This window comes from Pristis pectinata, chromosome 37, assembly GCF_009764475.1.
Source record: "Pristis pectinata isolate sPriPec2 chromosome 37, sPriPec2.1.pri, whole genome shotgun sequence".
In the NCBI taxonomy this organism is placed as follows: Eukaryota; Metazoa; Chordata; class Chondrichthyes; order Rhinopristiformes; family Pristidae; genus Pristis; species Pristis pectinata.
The window spans coordinates 9,213,619-9,233,805 of NC_067440.1; the positions used below are offsets into that span (position 1 = coordinate 9,213,619).

Here is a 20,187-nt window from a genome sequence, read left to right on the forward strand (position 1 = left end):
TTCAGGCTCAGAGATGGCCATCTCTGACTGAAATGACCCTCTACCTCCAGGTTCAGGAGTTGCTGACCTAGGACAGTTCAGCTCACCAGATTCAAACCCAGAGACAGTACACCCTGCATGGTTTGTCCCTCTGTCTTCAGGCTTGGAGACTGCCACTCCACAACAGGTTTTCCTTTCAGCTTCAGTCCCAGAAATCGTTGATTCGGGAAGGTTCAACAGTCCAGCTTCAGGCCCAGAAATGGATGACCCAGCACAATCTGATTGCCTACCTTCAGCCACGGAAATCGGTGATCCTGGCACATCTATCCTTCCATCTTCAGGCTTGGAGACTTTAGATTCAGGATGGGCTCTTTCCTCAGCTTGAAGCTCAGAGAATGCTGACTCAGGAAGATTTGACTCTTCAGCTTCAAGCTTAGAAATGGCCACATCAGGAAGAATTGTCCCTCCAGATTCAGGCGCAGAGATGACAGATGCAAGCACGTTTGTCTGTGCTGCCTCAATCTCAAGGACGTGCGACCCGGAAAGGTTCGTCCCATCTGCTTCACTCTTAGATATACACGTCTCAGGAATGTTTGCCTTTGCAACCTGCACATTTAAATTTATGCATCTGCCCGGGGAAACACTTTCAAGATACTCTTTGCTTGCCGAGGGTCTGAAATCATCTGGCTTGGTGACGGGTGCCATGTTGGCAGAGATGGTCCCGATTCCCCCAGCAAATTGTGCACATTCTCCCATGGATTCCCTATTTCCTGTTGTTTCACTCAGCAGCTCATAGTTTTCCCCATTATTAACGTTGGTATGCAAAACAGGCTTCTCTCCATTCATTGGCTTCTTAACAGAATCATCAGTAATCTCACCATGTTCAGGGCCCAGAGGCAGATATACAGAACCTTCAACATCTGTTCTGTCCTCTTGGCTTTCAGGTGCAGGAAGCGTCTCCCCAGAGCATTCAGTTTCCATTGCCTCCGCCTTTTCTTCCTGTTTTCCAGACCCTGTTTCGTAAGCAAATGCCCAGATTGCCAATCCTTACTTTACCCAATACAATCCCGAAGCAGAACCCGTTGGAAAATCTTTGTGGCTGGGTTCCACTGAGGCAACACTCTGGAAAATCTTAACTTTGAATAACTTGGACCAAGGAAATCACCTCAACGTGCACTTAATATCCCTCCACCGATTCGCCGTCTCATTTCATGCTCTCCCAATTTTTCCGGCCAAACCTCTTGCACAGCCTTCAGGCCACAGCAACCGATTACACGCTCCAAGGACCCAGCCGCACCCAGTTCCTGGGCCAATCAGCAGCACAATAAACCTTGCGACACTAAGACTCAGTTGATCCCGTGTTGCATGCAACGCTGCCACCTGTCACTTTTCATCAGGCAGTCAGCATTTGCTCCAACAAAAGGTTTTTTTTTTGCATTTCCTTTTAATAAAGTGCGGGAAAAGCGTGCAGTTTTAAAACAAGAGCTTTTAGGAGCTGAGCTGAATGGAGTTACTGTGTGGAAATCAAATATTTACATCAAGCACTGCACTTTTACTTTCTTCCTTTCTTTCCCTCTGCCAGAAGGGGCAGCGTGGTGGCACAGTGTCCCTACTCCAACTCTGCCACCTCCCGCACGAAAAAAGTAAGAGATGTATGCCACACATCCTTTGTGCTTTCTGCACATTACAATATCATGTTGATCTTGTGCCTCAATGCAACTTTGCAGCCTGATTCCTCCCATTGAATCCTCTGATTGTGGTGAAGGAAGCTATTTGGTCCATCGAGTCAATGCCAGCTCCTGTTAGTCTCATCAGTCCCATTCCCTTGCTCTTTCCCCCTTTAGGTACCTTTCCAATTCCGAAGAGGGAAGGTTGATCAAGTGAGGTAAACAACAGGTTCTCGTTAATACCATAGGGGAGGAGGTACAGGAGCCTGAAGACCCACACTCAATGATTCAGAAACAGCGTCTTCTCCTCTGCCATCAGATTTCTGAACGGTCCCTGAACACTACCTCATTATTCCTTTTTTCCTCGCACTGTTCATTTTTGTAGTCTATAATAATTTTATGTTTTTGCACTGTACTGTCGTCGCAAAACAACAAATTTCACATCGTACAAGTCAGTGATAATAAATCTGTTTCTGAGGCCCTCACAGCTTGGAGGGTGGGACAGAAGAGCAAATGGGGTGACAGGTCTTGGCTCTATCATAATAAGAACATGGAGAGAAGCACGTCGGACAATGGGTGTATAGAATTGGCTTCAGAGCCCCTGGGACCAGGATCAGAATGTTTTGCAAATGCTCCAACTCAAGAAAGGGGAGAGGGAGGGGTGAGGCAGGGGCTAGCAGGTGATAGGTGGAGCCAGGGAAGGAGGGAGATGATGGGCAGATGGAGTCAGGTGGAGAAGGGAGAGGTGGAGTTAGGAGACAAGTGGCTGCTGGGTGATAGGTAGAGACAGATAAGGAAAAAAAAGAAAGAGGACTGGTAGAGCCAGGTGAGGGGAGGGGAGGTTGGGAGGTGATTGTGGAAACAAGAGGCTGTAGATGCTGGAATCTGGCAAGGAAGGTGATAAGTAGAACCAGAGAAGGAAGGGATGATGGGCATATGGAAACAGGTGGGAGAGGGGAGGGACCAGGAGAGAGAAAGGAGCACAGGGAGTGTGGATTGCCCAAAATTTAGAAAATTCAATGCTCATACTATTGAGTTGTAGACCACCCAGGCAGAATACGAAGTGCTGGTTTTCTAGTTTACGTTTGCCCTCACCCTGGTACTGGGAATGGCCAAGGACTGACAGGGAATGAGAAGGGAAATTGGAATGGCATGCAACCAGGTCAGGGTAGCCACTGCAGATAAAAGAGTGTAGGTGCTCCGCAAAACGGTCGCCTAGTCTATGCTGAATACATAGAGCACTGAATACAGTAGACAAGGTTGGAGGAGGCACATGTGAATCTTTCTCAGACCTGGAAGGGTGGTTTGGGTCTCTGGGTGGTGGTGGGGGAGGTGTAGGAACAAGTGTTGCACCTCCTGTGGTTGCAGGGAAAGGTGCCAGGGGACAGGGAGGGGTGGGTGGGAAGTGTTTGTGAGCCTCCTTCACCATTCATTAAGATCATGTCTGATCTTCTGTGTCAGCTCAATATTCCTGCACTATCCACATCTCTGGATTTCCTTAAAATCCAGAATTCTATCAATCTTCATCTTAAATCAATTCAATGACCGAGTCTCCACAGGCTTCTGGGGTGGTGAAATCCAAAGATTTACCACACTCTTCATGAAAAAGCTGCTCCTCCTCTTGATCTTAAAAGGCCTACCCATTATTCCGAGTGTGTGACATCTAGTTCTAGATTCCTCAGTCAGGGGAAACTCACACAGAGTTTCAATGAGACCACCTCTCATTCTTCTAAACTCTAGAGAATACAAGCCTGGTCTACTCAGTCTCTGCTCATATAGCACACCCTCCCATCCTGGCTCAACTGAATTTCCACTGCACTCCCGTGCAGCAAGTAGGTCTTTTATTTTTAGGCGAGACCAAAACTATACACAATGCTCCAGGTCAGTCTCCTGAAGGACATATACAAATTGAGGCAAGACATCTTTATTCTTTTACTCAAATCACCTGGCAGGAAAAAATACCATTTACTTACCAAAGTGCTTGCTGCAGTTAACTTTTGGTCCTTGTGTACAAGAACACCCAGCTCCCTTTGAACACCAACATTTCCCAATCTGTCACTTCAAAAAAATAGTCCTCATATTAAAGTGGAGGATCCTAATTTTTTTTCCCCAACATTATTGCAACAGTCATGTTCCTACCCACTCACTTAGCTTGCCTATACCCCTCTAAATCCTCCTCTCTACTCAATCCCACTTTCAAAAAGCTTGGAAATAGGACATTTAATATCCAAATTGTTGACACCAAATTTGAAAGCTTGTGGCATCCCATTAGTTACGATCTGAGAAAGGCCTGTTTATTCTTGCTCTTTGCTCTGTTAACCAATTCTCAATACAATCCCAACATTTTATCCCCAATTCTATGTGCTCTAACCTTGATGTCCAACCTCCTGGTTTGTTTATAAAATGCTTGCTGAAAATCGAAATACACTACATCCACTGGGTTTATGGAATATACCGAAAGTAGAGGCTATACTTTTTTATTCATAATCTGCTCTGTGCTTAAGATGACTGCTGATCTCCTTAAGATGGCCACTGGGCCTCCTTCTTCTTCAGCTCAAGCGCGGGAAACTATTAGTGCGGGAAACATATGGCTCATTAAAGAAATGGTTAGCACATTCCTAGGAAGACACTATTGATCTATTGTGTAGCTAAGGGTCATTAGGGTTAGTGCGACTAATGACTCTGCAGCAGTTTTGAAGCTGATAGTTTTTTTTAACTGATAAGCCGGATGCTAGCAAGTCTCAGAGGTCATAGGTTATAGGGGCACAACGTAATGTTTTATAACCATTAGCCTTGTAGTGAATAAGTCTAGTATTGTTTTATAACTGATAACTCTGCAGCCTAGTACCAATATCCCCAATACCCATAAATAATTGGGGCACCCTGCGATTGAGTCAGGAAGTGACTGTGGCGAAAGACAAATGGTTGTGAGCTAGGAGACAATTGTGAAATGAGGCAAATGGTATAGGATGAAACTGTGAAGATAAGAGAGAACATGATGGATTGTAACAATGTAAATAAGCTAAGAAAAAAGGTATAAAAAAAGGCCCTCGAGCTTTGCTCGGGGGCAGTCAGAGAGGGCAGTAGTCAGACCGTGACTAGTAACTGACTGTCTGACTGTCACAACTTTTCTTTGCAAATAAAAGTTTAACTTCTTGAGTAATCTTCTGTTTCTCCTCGTCATCTATCTATTGCGGGTAACCACGACAGGTTCCCCTCATCTACTCTAATTTCATCCTCAAAGAATGATTACTGATTCAAGCTCGTTAAATTCTGATTTATTTAATTACTTAAATTTAAATTTCCCAGCTGCAATGATGGAACCTTTTCTGGATCAATGGTCTGGATACTAACCCAGTAACTCAAACACAATGCTATAGTATGCACAGATTCTCCTGCTAAGGGAACCATCCCCTTGGTGCTTACATTGTCAAGCTCACTGAGAATTATGTACAATTCAATATCAGTTCTCATTCATCTAAACTCCAGACAAGTGCTCCATTCTACTCAATAACTTGAGCAACATAAAGTATCCCAGTTCACGCAGTCTCTGGAAATCACAGCCAAGTGCTAATCTCTTGGTGAACCATAAAAGGTGGTCCTCGACTATTCAAACATAGAAAGACTGATGATGATCCTGGGCCTGCCCTTACCTGATTCCCCCTGCACATCCCAATTTTGTCTTTTCTGCAGCTCACTGTAGCCCCTCCATGACCACCCTAGCTAGGTGTAGATAAAGGCACCAATCAAAGATTTGGAGCAGATCGCTGAGTAGCACCTGCCCGGCAGCTTGGGAGAAAAACGCATTACCTTGATGAGTTGTAGGAAAAACACCAAACATATTGGGAAGACAGGGTTGGTAGCCCTGTGTTTGTTATTTATAATATGAAAAGTTTGCAAAAGGGATGGGAGGGGTGGGATGGATGGGATGGAAGGGGCTCAAGGTACAACCTGAATGTGAGGAGATTGGATATGGAGATGGCATTTTCCCTTTGTGGGAGAATCTCGAACTAAAGGGTCACTGTTTTAAAGTAAAGGGATATCAATTTATTAGAGGTCAGGCAATATTTTTTCATGAATCTTTGGAACCCTCTTCTTCAAAAGAACGGTGGAAGCAGAGTCTTTGAATATTTTTGAGGCAGAGGTAGATAGATTCTTGATAAACGAAGGTGTGAAAGGTTACCAGAGATTGGTGGAGTGTCAGCCATCAGTTTATTGAATGGCTGAATATGCTCAAGGAGCAAAGTGGCCTCTGTCTGTTCCTGATTCATTCCTCTGATGAGACCACTGGCTTTGGAGAGGAGAAGGTCAAGGAACTGCAATAAACCGAAAACTGTTGAGGTTTTTACAACTGAGATTAGTTCTGTGAACTCCTGAAAGTGGAGAGCTTGAGGCAAATAACACAGTTGTGGCACTAAAACCCTCAATCCTTACCCCTCTTACTCCTGAGATTCCAGGTTTTGATGGGAGACGTTTCTTTAACAGCAGATTCCCGAGATTTCCTGTGGGAGCCGGCGGCCTCCACAGCTTTCCTGGGGGAGGATGGGGTGGTGTTCCTGGCCTTCCTGGGGGAGGACGACGCGGAGACAGCATTCCCGGACTTCCTGGGTGAGCCGCTGTCAACATCCCTGACCTTCACAGGAGAGGAGGAGGCCACGCCCCCAACATTACTGGGGGTGGCGTCTTGCAGCAACTAAAATGGAATGAAGGAAAAACAACTCATTGATTAGTTTAAATTACAGCTACGTTTTCCAGTTTAAAGTACAGCCCAAAACCCACTTTAATATTCCTAATCCTTGGTGGCTGATGAGGACAGAAGGAAGATTAATCACCAGCTCCTCTCCAGAATCCAGCAACTTTTTGGAGGGAAGGATGGTTACACTAGTGTTGGGCAACACCACCATTTCCTTTAGGTACTTGCTGCCCTGGGCAAGCTTCCCAGGAGGTTGGATAAACCAGCACAGAATACTTGTTAGTTACAAATGAATTTGTAGGTGGGGAGGGGAATATTGGTTGGTATTAGTTTCGGGGAAGTGAAGGGACGAAAACGTCATCACAGTGCATATTAATCACAGAAGCTATAAACAGTGTTGATGTACAGAGGGATCTTGGGGTCCAGGTCCATGGCTCCCTGAAAGTGGCTGCACAGGTTGATGGGGTGGTAGAGAAGGTACTGTATATGGCATGTTGCCTTTATTAGTGAAGTCATTGAGTTCAAGAGTCAGGAAATTACACTGCAGCTTTATAAAACTCTGGTATAGGCTGCATTCAATTCTGGTCACCCCATTACAGAAAGGATGTAGAGGCTTTGGAGAAGGTCCAGCAGAGGGTTACTAGGATGCTGCCTGGATTAGAGGGCACGTGCTATCAGGAGGTTGGACAAACTTCAGTTGTTTTCTGAAGCATCAGAGGCTGACGGAAGTTTATAAGATTATGAGAGGCAGAGAAAGAGTGGACAGATAGTATCTTTTTCCCAGGGTCAAAATAACTAATACTAGAGGGCATGCATTTCAGGTGAGAGGGGGAAAGTTCAAAGGAGATGTGCGGGGCAAGTTTTTGTTTTAGAAACAGAGAGTGGTGGGTGCCTGGAACACGCTGCCAGGGGTGGTGCTGGAAGCAGATACGGTAGAGGCACTTAAGAACCTCTTAGAGAGCACATGAATGTGCACAGAATGGAGGGATGTGGACATTGTGTAGGCAGAAGGGATTAGTTTAGTTAGGCATTTAATTACTAGTTTAATTAGTTCAGCACAACATTGTGGACCGAAGGGCCTGTTCCTGTGCTGTACTGTTCAATGCAACTATTCTAGAGAAAAATGAGCTTCCCTCAAGAGAAACAGAAGGGAAGAGAAGCAAATTGAGAAGGGTAGTCATTCGGTATCATTCTCACATACTTTGCATGCTGGGTTACCAGCACCAGCAAGACTTCATCAAGCAAAAGCAGTCGAATTTCACGTACTCTTCAAACTGCACAAAAGGAAATGATCACTAGACCCAGGAAGCCCTTACCCACTTCCAGAGCCCTCCTCCTAGGCCAGCCTGATATAGAAGCCCATTCAACCCATGCAAGACATCCATCAGACAAGCAAATAACCACTGGTTCTTCTGGCTTGACTTTAGGTAACATTACCAGTCCGTCTTTCGTTTCTGGATCGTGGGCCTTCAATTCTTCCTCAGCTCCTATGATGATCTTCCAAATCACTGTCTGCATTTCCTTATCGGAGTAACTGGGCTTGGATTCTGTGCCTGCAGCATCACCTGTTGAGACAAAGGAAAATGCTTCAGTAAAAACTGGATGGGCAAGTTGTCTTTGTTTTATACACAGCTGAACAGTCTTTGCACAGAAGGTCCATAAGATCATAATGCTGACATAGAGAAGATGCGTGCATGTGGGGGAGTTAACGAGGGGCTGTGAGTGTATATTATGTTTATTACAATAGAAACTGAATACTAGTGGAGGGAGATTATGCTTCAGCAACAAACAATCTACTGGAAGAACTCAGCGGGTCCAGCAGCAGCTGTGGGAGGGGAGGAACTGTTGATGTTCTGGGTTGAAATCCTGCATTAGGACTCAGCAGGGTTTGGACCCAAAACATCGACAGTTCCTTTCCTCCCATAGATGCCGCGCTGTCCACCAAGTTCTTCCAGCAGATTGTTTGTTGCTCCAGATTCCAGTATCTGCAGTCTCTTGTGTCTAGATTATGCTTCAGTTATACTGGGTACAGGCAAGACCACATCTGGAGTGCTACGTACAGCATTAGTCTCCTTTTCAGGAGGCACAGTTGGTAGAACTGCTGCTGCCTCACAGTTCCAGCGATCTGGGTTCCACCCTGACCTTGTGTGCTGTTTGTATGGAATTTCCAGGTTCTCCCTGTGACTGCGTGGGTCTCCTCTGCGCGTTATAGTTTGCTCCCACATCCCAAAAACATGGGTTAATTGGTGACTGTAAACTGTCCCTGCTGTGTAGGTGAGTGGCAAAAGCTTGAGCTGATGAGAACATGGGAGAAGAAAATGGGATTGGTGCAGGATTAATGTGAAAGGGTGCTTGATGGTGGACTGAAGGCCCTGTTTCTGTTCTCTATATCACGATTATTTAAGGAACGATGTAAATGTTTTGAAAGCAATTCATAAGTTTATTGACTAATACCATGCAGGAATGGGTTGCCTTAAGAGGAAATGTTGGACATTTCAGGTTCATATCCACTGGAGTTTAGAAGAGTGATGCAACTTGGATGAAGCATAGAAGACCTTGGGGATGTGGAATGTTTTCCCTCATAGGAAAATCTAGAAGGGTCATTGTTTAAAAATAAAGTGTTTCCTATTTAAGACAGAGATTAGACAACTTTCTTCCTCTTTAGAGGTTCTTTGGAGTTCTCTTCTTCAAAGAGTGCTGGAAGCAGCATCCTTGTATATTTTTAATGCAAAGGTAGATAGATTCTTGATAAACATGAACAGTTACCAGGGTAGGAAGGAGGGAATGTGGAACTGAACTTGCAATCTGATCAGCCATGATCTTATGAGATGGTGGAGTGAGAGGCCAAGTGTCTGTGTGACAGTAATTGGTACATCCAACAGGGAATTAGCCATAAGGAGAGATTGGACAAACTTGGATTGTCTTTTCTGGAGCGGAGACTGAAAGGAAACCTGATAAAAGTTTACAAAATTATAAGAGGCATTGATAGGGTAGACAATCAGAATATTTTTCCTAGGATGGAAATCTTAAATACTAGAGGGCACAACAAGGTGAGAGGGGGGAAGTTTAAAGGAGATGTGCGGGCCAACTTTTTTTTTCAGGAACACAGGGAGTAGGTGCCTGGATTGAACTGCCGGGGTGGTGGTGGAAGCAGATGACGTGTGAGGGGCTTTTAGACAGACATGAATATGCAGGGAATGGAGGGATATGGATCACGTGCAGGCTGACGGGATTAGTTTAATTTAGCATCACGTTCAGCACAACTTCATGGGCTGAAGGGCCTGTTCCTGTGCTGTACTCTTCTATGTCCTATGTAGTTCAAAAAATGTGAGGACTCGCTCCCAAAGGGAATGAGTTAAGCCAACACCATTTGAGAGAAACATATGAAGGAATAAAAGGAAGCATTGATAGGGCAAAATAAGATAACAGGAAACTTGCCTGGAGCCAACAGTGGTAGTCTTAATGGGCTGAATGGCCTCCTTCCATATCATAATTTAAAAAAATTATTGGAGAATTATTATTGGCCACCTTACACCGATGACTGTCAACAGCTTATATACACCTTCACTGCATTACCAGCACCAAACATCCAGAGGGCTATGGTCAGACTATGGCAACTAAGGACACCAATTACCCTCTCTATGGTCTTGTCACTGTAGGAAAATAATTGACGCCATGCAGGAGCTTCCTTGTGACAACATTGGTGGCCAGCACTACAGCCACTACTATTCATGAGGAACTGTGGCAAGCTGATCTTGACTAGTGTTTGTCCCTAACCACCTCCACATCTAAGTTTATTGATCAAGAGCCAACACTGTGCTATAAATGCCTGAGGCCCACGATTGGAAGGGCGAACCACGTAATAGCTTATAGGTCTGTCCACTACCCAAGGACGGGACACAAGCAATTTGAGATCTTAATGAAGCCAATTCACAAGCCTTTCAGTGAATGGAAAGATCTATGGCTTTGGTGAATGGACAGGATTGCACTTTACTAGAATTCTGAAGGCTGTGATATTTGCTTTACCTGAATTGCTTTCACCGTGCAGCTCATTATTGCACTTGGGCTCTACTGACAAAGTCTCACGCTCAGGCATAGGGCTACTGACAGCAACACGCAGTGATCGGCTTGAAACTTTAGCCTGAAAGAGAACAAAGCATACCGCACAGTTACATCAAAATAATTGAACACTTTTGCTGTTACAAATATATTGGTGTGGATTTTGCAGAGAAACGACTGCAGTTCTGTGCACAACTGGCAATATTTCTTCCAACTAAGTACCAGTAAGTCTAGGATTGCTAAGTATGTCTGTGTGAATGCAGAAGGACTGAATCTGCTGATGGCTGCTTGCCAACATACTCCAACTGCGCTCAAACACTGCAGGAATACAGGGAATCCCCACCATTTACAACATTAATGTGCTCGAGCAATCTCCATCTGTTAAGACCTGATTTAGTGTGCTCGTCGATTTCAATTAGGAAAACATTGAAATGAAGGACTATAGTTAAAAGGTTAACATCTTTTAAATTTTTCTTCAATAGTTTGATTTTATGCTTTTGTATTTTAGATATTTTAACAATTTGAACACACTAATTTCTGAATGTTTCTGCCCACCCACATAATTTCACCATTGAGGATCAAGCCAGCTCTCAGCAAGATGAGTTAACGGACTGGTTGCATTATAGTCTGGTATGGCAATTCAAATGCGCAGGAATGCAAGAAGCTGCAGAGGGTAGTGGACTCTGCCCGATACATCACGGACACATCCCTCCCCACCATCAGCAGTATCTACAAGAGGTGCTGCCTCAAGAAGGCAACATCTATCATCAAAGATCCCCACCATCCGGGCCATGCCATCTTCTCACAGCTATCATTAGATGGGAGGTATAGAAGCCTGAAGTCCCACATCACCAGGTTCAAGAACAGCTACTTCCCTTCAACTATTTGGTTCTTGAACCGACTAGCACAACCCTAATTACTAGAGTTTAGCGACATTATGACCACTTTGCACTAACATGGACTCTGCTTTTTCTTTTGTTCTAATTGTGTTTCGTCTTGTAAATTAAACAAATTAAACACAATTTTTATGTTTTTCTTGTGGATACTGCTATGTGCCTGTGATGCTGCTGCAAGTTTTTCATTGCACCTGTGCATACGACAATAGAATCTACTTTGACTCTAAGATGTCACAGGGGAAACAGCAGATTCTGGACCAGTAGATGACCAACACGACGTGCAGAAACGGTGTAGAAGGCTGAGCAGAGACCCAGCTTCAATGGGATATGTATGTTTGGCATTATCACATTTTGTGGGTTGTGTGTTCATTGATAGCTGCCAAGCATCCTTCAAAGTCAAATACCTGCACGATGCACCTTCCAGCCTTTAAGACACTAAGGAAACATTTTACAACAGGAAGGAAATAAACACAGCAGGGCAAGAGAGCAAGCTTTTCCCCTGTATCCTTCACTTCTGAGGACTGCATACACCATCCTGTGTGGATTTACAACAAAAATCAAGCGAGAGGTCCAAAAGCAGCTGCTTCTCAGAGGAGGCATGGAGTTATAATGGAAAGCAAGAGAGTAATCAATCCCCAAGAGAAACAGACATGGCACTGTTACTGGAGGCTAAGCTACTGTTGGACTAGAGGGAAGTCAAAAGTTATGGATAGGAAAGTAATCTGAAGCCAAGGTCAGATCAGCCATGATCTTATTGAATAGCAGAGCAGGCTTGAGGGGTTGTTTGTCCCAACCCCTGCACCTACTCACGTTACCTCATTACCATTTCTAGGTTTTCTTGGCCAACTTCGATTGCCTTGGTCTTCCCTTTCTTCTTTGGACTTCGCACTTCATTCTGCTTAACCACCGCTGGCTCACGACTCTCATCCATGTGCTCCTCTTCAAAATAAAACAAGGTCTGTATCACAGATAATGGCCCAAGTAATCACAGAGTCAAACAACAAGAAACTGGTTATGCATGAAGCTACCTTAGCCAATGCAGTATTTTAAAAATTAAACATCAGTATTAATGTGGATTTTCTTAATTAATAAAACACTTCACATCCAATTTCCAATATGAAATAATACATATATATATTGACTGGGAAGTCACTTTAAAATAACATAGAAACTAAGAACATTTATCATACCAACACAATTTCAATGAGATTAGTTATTTTGGCTGCTTTGATGAGTGAAAATCTTTGCTACTCATATGCTAATTTACACCAAGCCCTGCTCACCGATCGCCTCCAATTCACATCGGTTCTTGGTCCAACAACACTGCCTTAAAATTCTCGTTCTGGTTTTCAAACCTTCTGTGGCTTTGCCACCTTCCTATCTGTAACCTCCTCCGCCCCTACAGCTCAGATATCTGTGCATCCTCCAATTTTTATTGCTCCACCACTGCTGGACGTGCCTTTAGCTATCTTGGCCCCAATGTCTAGAATTACCTCTTTAAACCTGCCCTGCACTTTCCCCACTTGAAGGTGCTTCTTAAAACTAACCCCTAACCAACCTTTCGATCATCTGCTCTCATATCACCTTTACTGGCTCAGTCACATTTTATCTGATAACACTCCTGTAAAGAGCCTGGGATCAATATCGGTTTTACTCCAATGCCAGTTGTTGTTGCTATACTTTCAGCTTTTAAAGAATCATGCAGAAACTACTGTGCGTGACTGGGAAGGCAAGTCATATGAACTTTATTGTTTTAAATCATTACATTCAATTGCTAGTGAGCCTCCTGCTACACTGCTCCAAGTCGGATGAATTTGGTTGTTTGATGCCACACATAATTCTGCTGCCAAGGTGCTGTTAGGCCACTTTATAACAACAATCTGCATTTATAAAGCTCCTTTAATGCTGAGAATCATCCAAAACCTACAATGCTGTAGAGTACAGGCTACCCATCTGCACGTTCCGACTCAATAGATAAAACAAAAGGCAAGGGCAGCAGAGTTTTGATAGAGTTCGAGACTGGAATTGTAGACTGGGAGAATATCAGGACCACTGTGACTACAGAGGGAGTTTTCAGCAGAGCCAGGGGTCCGGATGACTGATGTTTTGAGGATGAAATTAGGTGCTTTTGGTGGAGTCCCACAATCAAGCTGCAGGTCAAAAAAGTTCTTAATTGGATTCCCCTACCTCCCAGACAGTTGGAATCAATGTTGACTGATAAGTTTGGATTCTGCAGCTTGGCAATACGCAGTGATTTCCTGAGAATAGGCTTCTGGACTTCCTGTGGGGACGATAAACCAAATCAGAATATACCAGTATTTTTTTTTGCAAGTTGCTGGTATCAACACAAATTTAAATAAGTTTTGCATAAGCAAGCTCCAATTCAATGAACATGACATGGCCAGACTTGCGTTTACATTGTAGCACTCCTCTCTCTCCCTTCGATCAGTGGGAGCCACACCACATCAGATCAAAATGCATTCGTTCAGGTAAAGAAAGATGGATCAAGTATAACCAAGGACATTTGTCTCAGGCTAATCCCTGTACAGTTCCACAAAATAGCATTAAGAACGTCTTGGAACCAGATTCCTATAAAACCAAGACATCTTAACATGATACATTCTGATTCTGGCTTCTTGCTCTATCACACAGACTCAGTCTCAGTTTATTCACAGAAAGCAATCCAATCATTTCTCCATATCTGATCCCTCAGTTATTATGCCAAAGATACATCAACGGCAGCCCATTTATTTTAATAGATTGCGTTCAGGGTCTCAACTGTATATGCCGAACCCCTTTGTTAAATCAGGCATCATGCCATTTAATTCAATGAGCATTGCAGGTTTAGAGAAGCTTGGGTTAAAAAGAACCTTCTTAGATCAGAATCAGCCAGAACTTGCAGACTTGAGTTGATTTTTCTTCCTTTCATTGAATGAGTGCACGTATATTTAAAAATTCCACAATTATTTTGCGTTCCCAAAGCACTTGGACACACCAAAGAAACTGACAGTTTAGCCCACAATATCTGTGCCAGCTCTTTGGTAGAGCCTTCATAACAAGTGCTAAGGGATCAATGTGGACTGGAGCAAGTGCAAGGGAGCAGGGGAGAATAAACAGAGGGAGGGAAGGTGAAACAGCAAGCAAAAGGGAGCCATCAGGCAGGATAGACAATTAAGGTGGAAGGTTACCAGGCATTCAATCACCAATGAAAGGTCAGTTCTCGAAACATTAACTGGGATTCTCTCTTCAAGGATGCTACCTGACCTGCCGAGTATTTTCAGCACATTTTGTTTCTAATTTTTTTTTTAAACACAGGCATATTTGAGTATGAACATAAACAGAGCCAATGCTTTGAGTGAATGAATCGACACTTCACCTTTTCAGATTTTGCAGCTGGTGTTTCAGTAAGCTGCAGCTTGGGGACTTCATCATTTTCTGTCAGTGTGGAGTTTCCATTTACATCATCTTCAAAAACAAAAGATATCAGGCTTAGTCAACATGGTCTATTAGACAGAAACAGTTCAGCTTAAGGTGAGGGGAAAACACAGGAGCAGGAGGAAGTCATTCAGATCATGAAGTTGGTTGTTTTGCAAATAAATCCTATTTGGTTCTATAGCAACCCCTTAACCTTCCCGAGGCTCTCAGTCAACTGAATCCCAGCCTTAGCTAGGTTTTTGAGGAGGATGTGGTTTAAAGAAAAAAGTCACAGATTTCCACTACCCATCTTGTGAAAAAATACTTCATGACTTCACTCCCCTGTTCTAACATTGTTAATGCCTCTTTTTCTTCCCCCACCCCAAGGGTGGTCGTCTTTGGAAATCTCTTCCTTCAAAGGGCAGCTGAAGCAGTATCTTAGAATATCTTTAAAGGCAGAGGGAGATAGATTCCCAATAATCAAGGGGGTAAAAGGTCACTGGAAGTAGGCAGGAATGTGGAGTTCCTCGTAGGTGGCTGATGTGAATGTGACTTCATCTCCACACCATATTATATGGCAGAGCGTACTTGGTGATCTACTCCCACTCCCAATTCATATATTGGTTCGAGATGCAGAGTAAGGATGGGACACACCTATCAGAGGAAATGAAGTACAAAAAAACTAATCAAACTCTCATTATAGATTTTATTTAAAAATTAACAAAGGTTAGATTGAGGGCAGAGAGATGTTTAGTCAAGGCATATAATAAAATATTATGTATTGTGTAGATGACAAATCCATGGTCCCAGGCTATTAATTCAAAAATAGGACATAAATCACAAGCACTGAAGGTAGAACTGAAACACATCAGTAAGTGCTTATTTACTCAAGATGGGTAATTAAAATTAAAGCACTAGAATGTGCCAAGTAGAACTCAGTATCCTGGAAGGCTTTGAAAACAATTTGAAAATCAGGGCATTGGCAGATCAGCAGATAAATAGTTGCAGGGGGAAGAGAAATTGGTACAAATTAGGATATGACAACAGAGTATTAGATGGTGGCAAGTTTACTGGGAGAATGCAAGGCAGGAGAGCATCGGAAACCAACTCTTGCCTCAAACAGCTTCGCACATTTCTCTTAGAACTTGTCTGCCTCATGTACAGATTTCCTGATAATCAGATAACTGGAATGAAACATGACTTGACCATTTGTTTACAGAGTGCAAATGAACTTGGATGACTTAATTTCAACTTTATCAGAATAGATCCACAGGACTAAAACAGTTTATCCTTTCACAATGCTGTACTTAAAAACTTCTAATTTCTTCCTTCATGCTCTGACAAAATTGTTAACTCAATTAGAAGAGTCTCTCTCAATTTTCAACCTTTAAAACAAGCATCAATTATATCACCTTAATCAAGTCTCCTGGCCTTCTCTGTTCCTGTGGGAATAATCTCAGTATCTCAACAAGTGTTAGGTTGATGATGCAAATTCTCAATAGCTTAAATTTCCTTAAGGTTTTTTTTGATCTAATCAAAGATTTGCATAATTTTTAATTCCTACTTCCTTGCTCTCCCTTCTGAAACTAAAACACAATGACATTTGTATTTTTCATTCACCCAATGTGGAAGTCACTGGCACTGCCAGCAATTTTTTTCTCATCCCTAATTGCCCTTGAACCAAGTAACTTGCTAAGCCACTTCAACATCTGATGGTCTGGTCACACATAGCCAGACTAGATAAGACCTCCTGCAAAGAAAACAGAGTTAACCCTATTGTTTTTTTAAATGGTAATCCTATAATTTCATGGTCACCATTGTTAGCACTACCATTTTTTTTAAAGTTCTGCATAATTAAGAAATAGTCTGTTGCCTTTGTGAGATTTAAATTTGTTTCTGAATCAGTGTCTAGGTTTCTTGTCCATCAGTTTAACCACTATGCTGCCACATGTTTTACCATAATTCAGTATCTCCCCAGAATCTCATCTTCATGGGATGCACGCATCATTCTGTCCAAGAGCTTCTCAGAGACAACCTAAATTCAGGCTGAACGCAGCGTCATACCCTCAGTGCTACTTCAACAGTGTACTTCAGTGGCTCCAGGAGTTTTCACAACTACACTGGTGAGATATTCCTGTCTCCTATAGCTTCTGTGGGATGAGCAATAATCACTGACAGATTACAATCAGCTCCAAGCTGTGGACTTTTGCTCAACAAAAATAAAGTTGGGCCTCCCCCAGCTTCTCTCAGACAGGACACTTACATACAGCAAATACAATGGAACCTGGCTTAGCAAGGCACACAGTTATATCCAGATCTGACAAAGGGTCTTAGATCTGAACAATTAACTGTTTCTCTTTCTACAAGTGTTGCCCAACCTGCTGAGTGTTTCCAGCATTTTATGCTTTTATTTCAGCATCTGCATTTTTAATTTTCACCCAGCTGTACCTAATTGCTGGGGTAATTACACAAACTCTACTTAACAGCTCCCTGACCACATAGACCGCACTGGTTCACAGCATCAGCTCCCCACCACCTTCAAAAGGAGTAACTAGGTTGATGCAATAAATCCTGGTCCTGCAGTAACACGCACATGTCATAAATTGATTAAAGAAATGTGGCTGATGTACATGTTAACTTCAATAATCTTCCTTGGTTCAATAAACCACTGCCTTCCCCAGTTTAAGTAGGACATTAAGGCAAACACCACATTTTAGGGGAGTATCTGTACATTTCCACTAGGGACCATCAGTAGTTGCCGCATACCAGCAAACTCCTTACCTTCCTGCGAGAGGGGTGTACCACAGAGAGCTTTCTCCTTCAGACGAAGAGCTGCTGGCGACTTCTGTGTACCCATGATACGCGGTGACCTCCTTGGAGAAATATCCTCTGAAACCTATCAATTACCAGTAGATAAAATTATTGTTCAACTTTTAATTCTAATTTTCAGGTTTAGTTGAGAAAAAGATTATTTCACTCAAATGAGCAGTGGGGTCTGTAACTCAATGCCTGAGAGAGTGGAGCAGGTAAAAACTCTCATCACATTTATAAAGTACCTGGTAGAAGAGCCGCAAGCATGTTAATTGGTGGGTTAATTGGCTGCTGCAAATTGCTCCTAGTGTAGGTAGATGATGGGAGAATCGGAGTGGGGGGGGGTGGTGGTTAATGGGCATATCTGAGAGAATAGGATACACGAAAATGACTTAGGGAGTGGGATTGACGGGATTACTCTGGGCTAAATGACGTCCTATGTTGTACGAAAATATGTTTAAATGGTTATAAGCTGCAGGGTTATGGACTGAGAGCTGAAAATGCCATCAATCTAAAGCCTGTGCCTGCCTGCATGGATATGATGGCCTAAATGCCTCCTGCACAGTGAATCTCTTGGATTTTGTACACTTTAATCAGTGCTTCTCCTCCTGGTTCAGAAGCCAGAAGAAGCACTGATTCAGCTGAGGTCCAGTGGGGACAACTTCTCTCACCTCCCAGGGACGCAACATGGGATTGAGAGCCAGAATGGACCTGATGGGCCAAATGGCCTTCTTTGTGCTGTAATAACCTGATAACCTTTTTTTTTAGCTTCCCTGTTGCCATTACCTTACGGTCTCTTACAAATTTCTACAGATTTATGATGGAGAGCATTCTGACTGGTTGCATCACAGCCTGGTATGGAAGCTCCAATGCACAGAATCGCAAGAGGCTGCAGAGGGTTATAGACTCAGCCAGCTCCATCATGGCCACAACCGTCCCCACTATTGAGGGCATCAAGAATCTAACACTAAGGACCCTCACCATCCGGGACATGTCTCTTCTCATTAGTACCATCAGGGAGGAGGTACAGGAGCCTGAAGACTCACACTCAATGATTCAGGAACAGCTTCTTCCCCTCCGCCATCAGATTTCTGAACGGTCCATGAAACCCATGAACACTACCTTTTTTTGTAGCATTCATTTATATTTGTAATTTACAGTAATGTTATATCTTTGCACTGTATTGCTGCCGCAAAACAACAAATTTCATGTCATACAAGTCAGTGATAATAAATCTGATTGTCTACACCAGCCAGTGTTGACAAACTTCGGATGCAGCTATCTCCTCCTCATCAAAGAGAAATTATTTTGTTGGTGAACTTGCAACAGCATTCACCCTATCCCCACCCACAGCTGCACAATCCCACATCTTCCCTCCTGGACCAAATGGCTCCAAAGGCACTAGCGCAACAGCAAGGTTAGTAGAGCTACTGCCTTATAGCTCGAGACCCAGGTTCAATTGTGATCTCCGATGCGGTCAGTGTGGAGTTTGCTCATTCACCCTGTGGCTGCAAGGGTTTCCCCTGGCTGCTTCCATTTCCTCCCATGACCCAGTGAACTGCAGGCTGGTAGGTTAATTGGCTGCTGTAAATTGCTCCTAATGTACAGATGCGTGATAGAATCTGGGACAGTTGATGGGAATGAGGGCAGAATAAAATAGGATTAGCGTTAGTGGGTGCTTGGTGGTCAGCAGAGGCTCAGCGGACCAGAGGGCCCATTTCCATGCTGTGTGATTTCATGACACCGAAAGGTCTGCAAGACCTGAAGCAGACTGCCAGTCAGATATTCCTAGACAGGGACTTTCAGCAGCTCATTCAACCTTAGACTTCATTGGAGGTCTCAGTGAACACATTAAGAGTCACCAGGTCATGAAAATATGGAGCCATTCTTCTCCTTACCACCCCACCATCGTTCATACCCCCTTTGTGGACATGATTATCCACCCCAGACCCTCAACTCACAAAAGCTCTCACGTGACCAAGGTCAAGAACAAGATCAAGAAACCTGCGTAAAGCAGATCTCTCATCCATTTTCTTACAGTTTAGCCACACAAGACAATATGGGAGTCTCACTTCATATTTCCTGGAGGGAAAGTCAATAGGCTTCTTCAGCCCAATCTTGCCTCTTGAAAGCCTGTGGGCAGTGGACTTACCGAAGTTCTATCACCACGTTGGTTTGTTCGACTGGGAGTCTGAAACCAAAGAAGAAACTATTCATTGCCATTAAATATCTGTCAACTAACAAGTAAGAAAAGCTCACAGTATTTCAGCTCGCCATCAGACCAACTACCTGGTGCAGCTTTATCACCCACACATTTCTACGTTAACCAAATGTTGCAAGGCTTACTACACTTGCCTTGTATTTTGCACAAAGTCCTGGAGTTAATCCCTGTTTTCTGTTGGATTTAAATATGAATAAATCATTTACATTACACATCATCTAGCTTCTATAAACTGACACACCACAGAAAGACAGAGTCAGTTTATTTTAGGTGTGAAAATAAAAAAAGGTTAAAATGGATTTGTGGGTGTGCAACAATTAGCCAGGGTTCCTCAGACTTTGATCTAGGGACTCCAACCACCATGAACGCAAACATGATGAAACCCAAAAGCTGAGCAGACTTCAATGCCAGAGGATCAGTTTAGAGGATATTTAAGAGTCAACCACG

General features: G+C 43.3%; 1 protein-coding gene across 12 annotated transcripts in view; it reads right to left on the bottom strand.

Moving 5' to 3' along the window:
- The window catches only part of LOC127586470 (uncharacterized), a 76,102-nt gene that overhangs the window by 43,146 nt on the left and 12,769 nt on the right, over positions 1-20,187 (bottom strand). For 8 of the 12 annotated variants that reach the window (XM_052044465.1, XM_052044474.1, XM_052044471.1 and 5 more), the window contains exons 4-11: positions 19,672-19,728; positions 17,490-17,604; positions 14,671-14,759; positions 13,482-13,575; positions 12,118-12,233; positions 10,366-10,480; positions 7,777-7,904; positions 6,081-6,339 (exon numbers count right to left, since the gene is read on the bottom strand). In XM_052044465.1, coding sequence (XP_051900425.1) covers positions 6,081-6,339; positions 7,777-7,904; positions 10,366-10,480; positions 12,118-12,233; positions 13,482-13,575; positions 14,671-14,759; positions 17,490-17,604; positions 19,672-19,728 — 973 coding nt within the window. Of the gene's footprint in view, positions 1-6,080; positions 6,340-7,776; positions 7,905-10,365; positions 10,481-12,117; positions 12,253-13,481; positions 13,576-14,670; positions 14,760-17,489; positions 17,605-19,671; positions 19,729-20,187 lie in introns of all 12 variants that reach the window. The other 4 variants (XM_052044473.1, XM_052044468.1, XM_052044464.1 and 1 more) reach the window with 2 other exon arrangements.